This window comes from Dioscorea cayenensis, chromosome 5 (genome assembly GCF_009730915.1).
Source record: "Dioscorea cayenensis subsp. rotundata cultivar TDr96_F1 chromosome 5, TDr96_F1_v2_PseudoChromosome.rev07_lg8_w22 25.fasta, whole genome shotgun sequence".
Taxonomy (NCBI): domain Eukaryota; kingdom Viridiplantae; phylum Streptophyta; class Magnoliopsida; order Dioscoreales; family Dioscoreaceae; genus Dioscorea; species Dioscorea cayenensis.
The window spans coordinates 32,645,870-32,657,700 of NC_052475.1; the positions used below are offsets into that span (position 1 = coordinate 32,645,870).

The 11,831-nt window shown below is 36.3% G+C and overlaps 1 protein-coding gene across 1 annotated transcript; it reads left to right on the forward strand.

The window, feature by feature from the left end:
• The first annotated feature begins 588 nt into the window (after positions 1 to 588).
• On the forward strand, positions 589 to 3,671 carry LOC120261695 (G-type lectin S-receptor-like serine/threonine-protein kinase LECRK3). The gene is given in 5 exon segments (XM_039269678.1): positions 589 to 2,928; positions 2,930 to 3,004; positions 3,006 to 3,056; positions 3,058 to 3,126; positions 3,128 to 3,671. Coding segments are annotated over 5 exon segments (2,505 nt in total). The 5' UTR covers positions 589 to 1,014; the 3' UTR covers positions 3,524 to 3,671.
• Positions 3,672 to 11,831: the final 8,160 nt, after the last annotated feature.

The window sequence follows — 11,831 nt, forward strand, 5'->3', positions numbered from 1 at the left end:
TTCTCGCTTGTCTAATCTCCTTCTACCTACCAAAAAGAATGTTGGTAAAAAATCTTACACTTTAATTACTTGAATAGCGGAACTCAAGATCTTTATTTCACATTGCACCCAGAAACAAGTCTTACTTCTATTCAGATATTACGCCAATTCTACCCTTCTTTTGGAATCTGTATGTCCATGACCATAAAAAATGGTGATTCCATACTTTTATGATACGATAACGGTTATAGGGCCAAACTCCTGAAGACCTTTGCCTTACTTGTTCAATGATTGCAACCTTTCATAGATAACGATCAAACAATTCTCACAAATGTTTGCAAATCGTGGAAGCTTTTTTTGCATGACAAACCACTTAGAAACTCCGCCTTTCCTATCCTCCATCCCAGATTGCTCTAGCAGTCAGGAAAACTTGAGAATTTGGAAATTGGGAAAAAAAGGGAACCTTTTTCTATTTGTTCCTTTTACAAATTTTTAATTGATAGTGGAATACGGAGTGTCTTACACCCTCAATACTGGAAAATTGAATCCCCAAACAAAATTTCTTTGTTCTGCTGGTTAGTAAATGAGGATAAAATCCTTACCCTATCCAACTTAGTCAGGAAATGGTGTAACATTCAAAATGCGACAAACAACTGCGTTATGTGCCATAAAGAATGGGAAACAACAGACCACCTCCTTCTTAGATGTGAATTTGCTAAACAAATCCGGATGTACTTCACACAAATTATAAACTCACGCTCATTTTCTGAGGTTTGTACGACTTGGATTACATCCATTGATTCAAGACACCGAACCTTATGAGACCTGCTTCCAAGAAAATTCTGTTGGAATATCAGGCTCGAAAATTTTTTGAATCTCTGACGATGTTGGGACAATACCTCGGACGTCGACCAGAGACTTTGACTTAAGCCATGCGGCAGAATAGTCAACAAACATGAGTTTTCCATTTGTCTCTACAAATGATCTTCATCCACAGCAACAATTCAGGAAGAAGAAGTAGAAAGACAGTTCAGAATGAGAAAGATGATGATAAAATCTTCTTCTCTCCATCCTCTTCTTCTACTACTCTTACTGCAACTCACTCAGCTTCTACTGATCCTAAGCTATTTCCCACAACTAACAAGAGCTCAGACATACCAGAACATAAGCTCAGACACCACCCTCACCACCTCTGGCACCATCACCAGTGTCCTCTCCCCCTCCGGTGACTTCGCTTTTGGCTTCACTCCCCTACCATCAAACGGTAACACCACCACCGATCTCTTCCTCCTGGCCATTTGGTTAGCCAAGACTGCAGACAAAGCCATAGTCTGGACAGCCAATGGCAACAGCCCAGCACCTGCTGGTTCCACACTCAGCCTCAGCTCCAATGGCCAGCTCTTACTAACAGGCCCTGATGGAGATACCATCTTCTCCTCCTCCGCCTCGGGCGGCTCCCACGCAGCCATGCTCGACACTGGAAACTTAGTCCTTGTCGATGCCAACTCCAGCGACCTCATTTGGCAGAGCTTTAATTTCCCTACTGACACAATCCTCCCCACACAAGTCCTCAGCCTTATTAATGCTTTTATTAACACTCAGCTACAGTCCAAACTCACCAGCACCAACTACTCTAGCGGCCGGTTCATCTTCAGCCTAAAAGGCGGAGATGTCTCACTACGGCAACTCGCCAGCCCCATCAACGCCAATCAATCCTATAATTCATACTGGTCTACATCCACCTCCGGCTCTGGATCTAAACTCATCTTCGACCCCCTAGGCATCGTCTACTTGGAGCTAATTAATAATACAAGGATAAACATAACTTCAGCAGGTGTGGGATCAAATACGGCTGCTGATTTCTATCAACGTGCAACTTTGGACTTCGATGGAGTCTTCAGACATTATGTTTACCACAAGGGCAGCAATGGCAGCTGGGCACAGGGATGGACCTCACAAGGTCATGTTCCAGATGATATATGCCGGGCAATTACTAATGATGTCGGAAGTGGAGCTTGCGGCTTCAATAGCTACTGTCAATTGGATGGGGATCAAAGAGCAGTGTGCCAGTGCCCATCCAAATACTCCTTTATAGACAGCAGCAATGAGTACAGAGGTTGCATGCCGGACTTTGTGGCGCAGAGGTGTGATGTTGATGACTCTGCACGGTTTCAGCTCGTGGAGATGGTGAACACTGACTGGCCATTATCAGACTATGAGCATTACACTCCGATTGTTGAAGACCAGTGCAGAGACTATTGTTTAAGTGATTGCTTCTGTGCAGTGGCAATCTTCAGAAATGGAGAATGTTGGAAGAAGAAACTGCCTCTCTCCAATGGAAAGATCGGCGGGTATGTTGGAGGAAAGGCTCTCATCAAAGTAACAAAGGATAATGCTTCTTCTTACGAGCCCGGGACAATCACAACCATTGTAGTCAAGAAGAATGACCGAAAAGGTCTGATAATTGCTGGCTCTTCGCTCCTCGGAGGTTCAGTATTCATTAACATTCTATTCGTGGTGGCCATATTGTTTATGATCTTCTGCTATCCTTGTAAACGAAAGCACCCTCATCATCAAGATGTCTCCAATGTTTCGGAGCACGGTCTTCGTTGTTTTACTTACGAAGAGCTCCGAGAGGCCACAAATGGCTTTAGTGAGGAACTGGGCAGTGGAGCATTCAGCACGGTTTACAAGGGGGCTTTCTTGAACGGGAAGGACAGTATTTGCATTGCGGTCAAGAAGTTAAACAAGGTGTGCCAAGATGTTAATAAAGAATTCTTGGCAGAAGTCAGATCAATTGGACAGACGCACCACAAGAATCTGGTCAGGTTGTTGGGATACTGCAATGAAGAGGAGAACAGGCTTCTAGTCTACCAGTTTATGAGCAATGGTTCATTGACGAGTTTCCTCTTCGGAGAGATGAAGCTGGAATGGAACAGGCGAGTGAAACATTATCTTGGGCGTGGCAAGAGGGCTCCTTTACTTGCATGAAGAGTGCATCACACCTATCATACATTGTGACATAAAAGAGTCAAAACATACTCTTGGATGACAACCTGGTGGCGAAGATCTCAGATTTTTGGAATGGCAAAGCTACTGGGAGCTAATCAGACACGAACAAACACGGGCATTAGAGGGACTAGAGGTTTTTGTTGCGCCGGAGTGGTTCAAGAGCATGCCAATTACGGTGAAGGTTGATGTGTATAGCTTTGGAGTGATGTTGCTAGAGACCATCTGCTGCAGGAAACACTTGGAGGAGAGTGAGAACGAGGAAGCAGTGGTGCTGGTTTACTGGGCGTATGATTGCTACAGAGAGGGGAGATTGGATATCTTGGTTGGAAGTGAGAGAGAAGCGTTGCTTGACATGAGAAGGGTGGAAAGATTTGTGATGGTGGCCATTTGGTGCATCCAGGAAGACCCATCACTCAGGCCTACAATGCCAAAGGTGGTACTGATGCTTGAAGGCTCTGTTTCTGTTCCTGTGCCCCCTGATCCTTCTTCCTACATGAGCTCAATCCAAGAAGAAAGATTTCTCCCTAGTTAATGTATGGACTCTAGAGAATATCCAGACTTGTAGGATATGAACCAAGTTATGTTCTAATGTTCTTGATCTGTGTGTGATCCTGTAAAGTTATTGTACATCAACTTGTGTTTTTCTTGAGAAATAAGATGGACATGGCACTTTATTAGAAGATTTTGGTATTAGCCATTTGCATCATGCTATCACACACCAGTGAGTATTTGTTCTCTATTAGTAAATGCATGAACTCCGGAGAAAATCTAGGGTTGTAAGGCATGAATTAGTTTGCAATGTACTTGACCTCACCACATGATTCAAGACAAAATATGCGTATGATACACCACAAAGATTTTCAACTTTGTCTATGAACCAAAAAAGAATTCATGGGTTGTGCTTTTCTTGAGAAGTAATATAATACAGCACTTGATTCCAATGTTCTGCTTAAGTTTCTAATATCACGCTCAAATAGCCATTCAAAAATCAATGATGGATAACAAGCCTGCAACAATCAATTGTGGTATGGTAAATGATTTTTTTATGTTAGATAACATGAGAATTAAAAATAAAATTCTTGCAACAGCAAAACCTATCAAATCCAATTTAATGCATTCACAAAATAATGAAATTAGGGAGTGAGGAGGAGCCTTAAGTCTATGGCCACACATTGATACAGATGGCCACCATGACAGAGGCGGGATAGAGATAGAAGATTTTTTCTTTTCTTTTGGGTCTCTAATGGTTGTCAAGAAGAGGAAGAAAAAGAGATACACACAAATGATCCAGAAATAATTGTTCAAAGTCCTGAGGCGGGCCTCAGGGAACTTGATGTTAATGGTCAGATCACCATTTCCATGATGTGAAAAAGGGGAAAGCAAGGAGGATGAGCTCTTGTTTCCAAAATTATGAATCTTGTGAAGACCGACCAGTCTAGGTTGACCATGGTAAAAAAAATATAGTTAACAAAAGACTTGGTCAAGACAAGAACATTCATCAGTTTCTTGAGGTCTGGCAGGGGGATACAACAGGGAAAACACCCTCCTTCAAAGTCTTCGGGAGAACTAGGTTTTTTCCTCTAAACGAAAAGGTCAATGGAATACCAAAATTATGGAGAAGACAACAGTAGGTGAAAAACAATGACAGGAAATAACTCCGGAATAAATTCATGTGGGAACCAGTCTCATGCAGACGGGAGAAATTATTCAAACCACAGGTTTAGCTCCAAAAATCACCACAATATTAAAGATAATTAGCAATCAAATTTCAGTCATAAGTACTTGATTAAATATAGTGAAAAATTTCTTTTCAAGCAATAATCCAATTAACCAGAAGTTCATGAGGAAAATCAAGTAAGATAACAACACAATGTAATTCGTAAGCTGAGTTGTGTGATCACAAGTTGGTCCTTTTCATTTGAAATAAGGAAGAAAAGCAAATGATCAATATTCCCTTCAGCTGTCAAGTTTCTAATATAGTTGATGAATGAATGATATATATCTTGGACATCCATGCATAATAAATCGAAACAAACCCTGGATATTTCAGAAGCCGATGCCCAGATGCTATATAATCCATTACTTTAAACAAATAGCTATTTCATCCGTCTAGACTTCCATTGGTTCATATGAATTTCCACCCTATACATTAGGGTCTTCTCCACAAATGAGGAAGCCAACTATATATAATAATTTTCATAGTTCAGTGAAAATGGTAAATGGTTGAACTAGGTTCAGAACAAGAAGCGAAATCAAATAATACTAACAAACATTTGTTTGCTCTGAAATTTCATTTCCCAGACCACCCACCTTATTGTATAGCTTTCTACTAACTTCTTCACGCCATGATAATAATCACTAGGTACTATATGGAAGCTAGACAACTCAATACATTTCTCCATGATCTTGATTCTTGATGATAGATTACAGAAACGAAACTAGATACTAAAATCTGAAAAATTATGTCAACAATTGTGTGAAGTTGCTCACAGTCCACAGCCTCCATTGTTACTGAAAGAGATTGTCCTTATGGGCTCATCTTTGGCATACCAATCCAATTATACAACACAACATTCATCAGCCAAGTATTTTCACTGGCAATCCAAAAATAGGAATTTTAACAAACACCTAACGAGCAATTCGGAAAATTCATAGAATCCACTTTAAATACAAAGATATCTCAGAGTAAATCGCAATCAAAGAACAATTCTATTAGGGTTTTAGATAATTAAGCTATGGATTGCAATAAAATTTACAAACAATGTAAAAACAAACCAAACATTCAGATTAGTAAAGAGATGAGAAGAAGGCTTACCTCTCAATTCGATTCACGATGAACGCATCGTGAGATTCAAAACCCTAAATAGCTTCATGCTCGAACTCTGGAGTTCATCCATGGAACAACCCATCCATTCATCATCGGCCATGGAGTTGCATGGATCGAGAGCGGGAAGATGTTTTCCATATCAAAACCATAGAATTGGGATTGGATCTGAACCGTTCATCATGATTGGAGGGTGAAGATCAACGATTTCTATCAAATTTTACTGACTGCTCCCTGGCTTCGATCTGAACCGTTCATTCAGCTGTTCAGATCCCTAGGCACGCAGGTAGGAATATGGTGGCTGTGTGAAAGTGTGCCAGGACACTAATCAATAATAAATAATAAACTTGTGATATGAACTAATTAATAATATTTTATTTTATTTTTTAAGTAATATAAAAGATTACATAAAAATACTAATAAATTAAACCAATTCGGAAAAAAAAAACATAAAAAAAAATGTTCACTCGAGTTCGGTTGTACATTTTTTATTACGTTATTATGCATATATATAATATATGTATATTATACCATATATATATTAAAGAGCGAGCTCTGTAGTTTGCTCCCAGTCATGCCCCTAATTGATTAGGGTTTTATTATCTTATTTCCCAGTCTTGTATCACATCATGTTCTTTCTTTTTTTTTTTTATAGGCTTTGTGTTATTGCCTTTTTAATTGTATTTTGCCGGTCTCTACAATAGTGGATTGCTTCATTATTATTGTACTTTTCATTATAATGAAAGTACGTGATTCATCCAATTTTTTTTTTAAATAGACAAACCGCTCACCTTAACTATTATGACAGAAAATCAATTTACTTTCGTTAAAGTGAAAATAAAAATAAAAAAAAATATAAATATCATGTATCTTTATTTTTTAAAAAAATAAAATTTATATTATTTGCTTTCATAAAAAATAATAATTCAAAAATATATTTACACACTTGTTCATAATCCTAATTTAAATGGTTTGTTTTGAAAATTTTGGGTTATGATAATAAATCTAGTTTAGTACTCGCCAAACATTTAAATACTCTAATGTATCACTATAATTTTTTAATGTATTCAGCTGATGTTAATGGTAAGAATTCAAAATTTAATTATAAAATATGTTAAAATACGTAATATTTTCTATTCAAGCTATTTAAAGGAAAATTTTCAATATTTTAAAGCAACCGCTTATATTTGGTAAATATTAATGATGTACATTCATAATTTTTTTAATATAAAAAGCAAAAGGTAATTAATATTATTGAATTTCATGGCATAATAAGTAAAAAAATGAGCCTAAATATTTGCTGCAATATAAATATTTTCACAACATTCACCATATTATATTTAAATACAACAATCATAACAATATTATGCTAGACAAACATTAATGAAGAAAAATAAAATTTTAAAAAAACTCATGTTTGGAAAGAGTACCATGAAAGTGAAGGAAACCAATTTTTTTATACTCTATATAATGAGATATAAAAGTTAGTTCATATCTAACACATAAAAGTTAGCCATGAGACACGATGCATGATGGCCACATAAATGTCAGCGTAAGACATGATGCATGCCAAACCATCGAATGACATTATTTAGCTCAAATTTAATAATAAATTTTATATAAATAGAGATATATATAATGTAGAGGATCAACTATCTATACACATTTGTAAATAACCAACCTATAAACATATGTACATTAATCTTGAATCAAAATCTAACTGTTTATCAGTGATGAACAAGTGAGCTGCACTTCTTTTGTTTTTTGTTTTTTTGTTTTTTTTTTTTTGAAGAAAAGTGGATAAACCAACGATATATTGAAAGGAAAGGCGAAAAGTACTAAAGAGTTAAATCCTCTCACCGGGAAGTGAGGGAACAAAAGTACTGGGGAAATAAAAGCAGAGAAAGCGAAAGTAGATAAAAAGTCTAAGCGGTGAGAGACACCGTCGGCATCTCGAGCCCTGTCTAGAAATGTAGAATGAGCAACTACTCCTGAGCTGCATTGTGGTCGAAATCGCCAGTAGGATTTGAGGCTCTAGCGCTGTAGAAGTTGAGTGAGCGTTTGATTTTCTGTGATGCTTTATTGAGATTTTGTTGATGCCCTATCGCTATCGGGTGAGAACCAAGAAAGAAGCATATTAGCGGTTTTATAAATAATATTGAGATGCGATGATGCAGATCAGCTGAAAGATGCGATTGTTTCTTTCAAGCCAAATATTCCACAAGATTGCACGGAAATGAGGTCCCGGAGGATTCATTGTTGAGGGACTAAGGATGGTATCCAATTGGTCCAGAGCAATGGAATTGTCTGTGGAAGAGAGTTTGATTCTAAAATTTGAGAAAAAAATGCCCAGATGCGTTTGGAGAAAACACAGTCGATGAAGAGATGATGAAGATTCTCAGAGGCATTGTGGCAAAGGACATAGGTATCGGTGGAATTTTGAAAATTGTAACCTTTCTTGAAAAGATTTGTGAGAGTGAGGATTTTGTCCTCCCCAGCAAGCCAGCAGAAAAGAGTGATTTTGCTTGGACAACGATTTTTCCAGAAAAGGGAGTAAAGCGGGTGCGTGATTCCACCATCAATGAGAAATTTATAAAATGATTTGATCGTGAGCGTGCCACTTTTTTTCAAGGGTCCAAGTGTGAGTATCATCTTGAATATGGGAGCAATCGGGGATAATTTCAGAAGAAAGCGAGATAACATATCGGGGGTGGATGTGGGAAATAAAAGCTCAGGGTTGTTTAGAAACTGGGAGAATTGCTCGATGGTAATCCAAGGGACAAGATCTGATCATTGTAGAGATCAGGGGCCAACAATCTTTAAGTAGAAGTCCAGTGCAGACGATCAAACCATAGTGAAGTGTTAAAGCCACTCGATAGTTTTCGTGATACATGATCGGAAGGAGAGTAAAAGTGGAGGTCACTCCTGCCCAAAAAAAGGATTTATTTCTGGGTGGAATGTGAGATAGAATTCCATTTATGTCACTTATAGAATAATTAGCGTGGATGATTTTGGCCCAACTGCTATTAGGATTGCAAGATAATTTCCACCACCACTTTCCTAGTAAAGCGTTGTTGAATGTCCCGAAGGTTAAAGATTCCCCGACCTCCCATTTCCGCTGGTCTAGTGATCCTGTTCCGAGCGATCAATCGACTCCTTTGGGTCCCCGAGATCGGGGCCTTTCCAAAGAAAAATCTCCGATTTTTATCAATTTCTTTAATCACCCAAGCGGGGAGCTTGAAAACCCGACATCCAGATGAGCAGGAGCGAGTGAGAGAGGACGAGTTAATGAAGCGTTAGCGTCCCACCAAGTGATAAGTAATTTGCTTTCCAAGAAGTGAGTCTAGAGCGAATCATGTCGATGAGTTTTGCCCTGATCGTTTCGTTTGGAGTCTCGCGACCGAAAAGAGGCACTCTAAGTAGGTGATTGGGAGACGACTGAGAGCGAGTTTAGGATTCTAGGCGAGGAATGATGAGGTTGGAAAGCCGTAGTTAGAGGAGTCTGACCGACTTTTCGAATAATTAATGGTTAAGCCGGAGGATCCCTCGTAAAGATACGAGGATTAGTTTAATGATATAAAGATCTTCTTGTCCTCCGATAGAGAGAAAATTAGAAGGTCAGTCGACGATATTGGAAGTGACAAGTGTTATCGGTATGATTCGAGGAACACCCACCAAGACTTTGGATTTGAGAGCGTGGAAGAACATGGCGCTCGGAACATCGTGCATGAGGCGTAAGACGATGGAGAAAGGGGAACTTCTTTTGTTTTTAGATACATTTGTAGATAACATATTATCGTATTTATATATTTATATATTTATATATTCATTTGATTATTTTTTTAAGAATAATAAGCGACAAGCGTTTTTTTTATGAATATAAAGAATACCAAACAGTACTGAAGCCCGGATATATAATATATGTATGGTATAAAAATAATATAAGAATTTATGATGAACAGTGCATAAACAGTACAAAGGACAGTACTGTAAAGGGAGGGAGTTGAACCCATAATTTTTTTTTTAATATTTTGGTATCATACTATTAGGTTGTCCAATAGTTGACATATTCATTTGATTTGTTTTTTATTTATGGAGTGAAGAATTTGTATTTTTTTATTTAATTAAAATAATTATTTTTTTATGAGGGTTTGAAAGAAGAGCTGAAACAACCAAGGTTGTTTGACAGCTGTGGGTCCATATTGTGTTAAAGGAATGAGGAATCCAATGAGCGCTTTTAGCGCTTTTACCCTGTAACTTTTAAGAAATTATGTGATCCTCATGTCTCTAATTTTCCTTGAAGCCTATTTGTGTGTTTCGATTGGGATAATAAATACTGTTAAAATAGTAATCATTATTAATAATAATTTATATCTATATTTAAATACATAATTGTTAGAATATAAATGAAATGTGTATGTAATAAATAGTGGTATTGTAGAGACATATGTATTTCCCCAAAATTGGGGAGAATGACACTGTTTAGGGTAGAATAAATAGTATTCATTTTTAAAATAACACTTTTGTCCCTCTCAATATTTAATTAAATAAAACTTATAAAATTAAATAATTAATTATAATAATTAAATTAAGTAATTATTAAAATAAAAAATTATTTTATATTTGTATATAATTATCATAATAAAAGTAAAATGACATTTTTACCCATAAAAGAAATTTAATTAAATTTAAATTATTAATTACACATTGCGTCCATGTTTATTTAGTTAAATAAAAATTATTGACTAAAATTATTAATTATAATAATTAAATTGTAGTAACACTTTTCTTTATTGAGATTTAATTATATAAAAAATCAATTATTTAAATATTTAATTAAAATAATTAAAACTAGTAATAATTTAAATGAGATATTTAATTTGAATATTTAATTATAATAATGATTTTAATAATAACATTCAAATATTTTAAAAAAAAATATTTATCATAAATTATATGTAGCTGGATTTATGTGTATTAGGGGTATAATAATAATTTTATCACACTTCCCTTTTATATTTTGTCCATTCTCAATGAAATATTCTTCCAACCAAACACAGTTTTCATTCATATTCATATTCCTACAGTCTTATTCCTATTCACCCCCCCGGGGCGTAATCTATATAAACAGTGTTTTTACTACAACTATATAATAATATAATTAACAAAACATCCCCATAAAAGCTTGATATTTTGTAATAAGATTGCTTAGGATTATTCACTTGGCTGGTGGAAAGCTAGAGAGGTTGTTACAGAAGAAGTAAGATCATGTTAATATTCAAGACACTTTGAAAAGTCTAAAAAACAAGTTCTCATGGTACAAGAAGTAGATTCACAGGACAATTAAACCAGCAAGTACATGTCTAATTCCCCTCCAACATTGCCACCCAACAAACATATAACTACCAAGTACCAAACTTTAAGTACTTTGACAAATCTTTTTCTTGCTATAAAGTTATTATTCATTTTCATACACTCAACCCCACAACAACACCAACAACAACAGCAAATAAATAAATAACTAAAGGAAAAATTATTTTGTATTCATCACTGTAAAAGAGGCAATGTCCTTTAGGACTAACACATGCCACCAAATCCTTCTTCATTGGCATGCTTGATTTTAAAGTCCTATTACCAATGCAATGAAGAGAGAGAGAGAGAGAGAGAGAGAGAGAGAGAGTGTTTTTGGATTGAAGAGTTATTAATTAAAAAAAAAGAAAAGAAAAGGAATCTCTACACCCAATAACAATCCACACCCACACAGTTCAAAAGAAGTGGCACAAACATCTTTCTTTTCAATGGCCCCCCTAAAAGCTAAAAGAGACCAACAAGAGATCCATCTCTAAAGCAACTTTTCCATAAAGAAAGAAAGAAAGAAAAAAAAAAAGAGAGGCTTCAAAAGTAAATTATATGCATTAAAGCCATCAAGACCATGGGAATTCTCTCATTCATGATCAATATTCTCAAAAATCTAATTTCTATGAATGTACAAGTCAACAACAAGCAGTGTCCATGT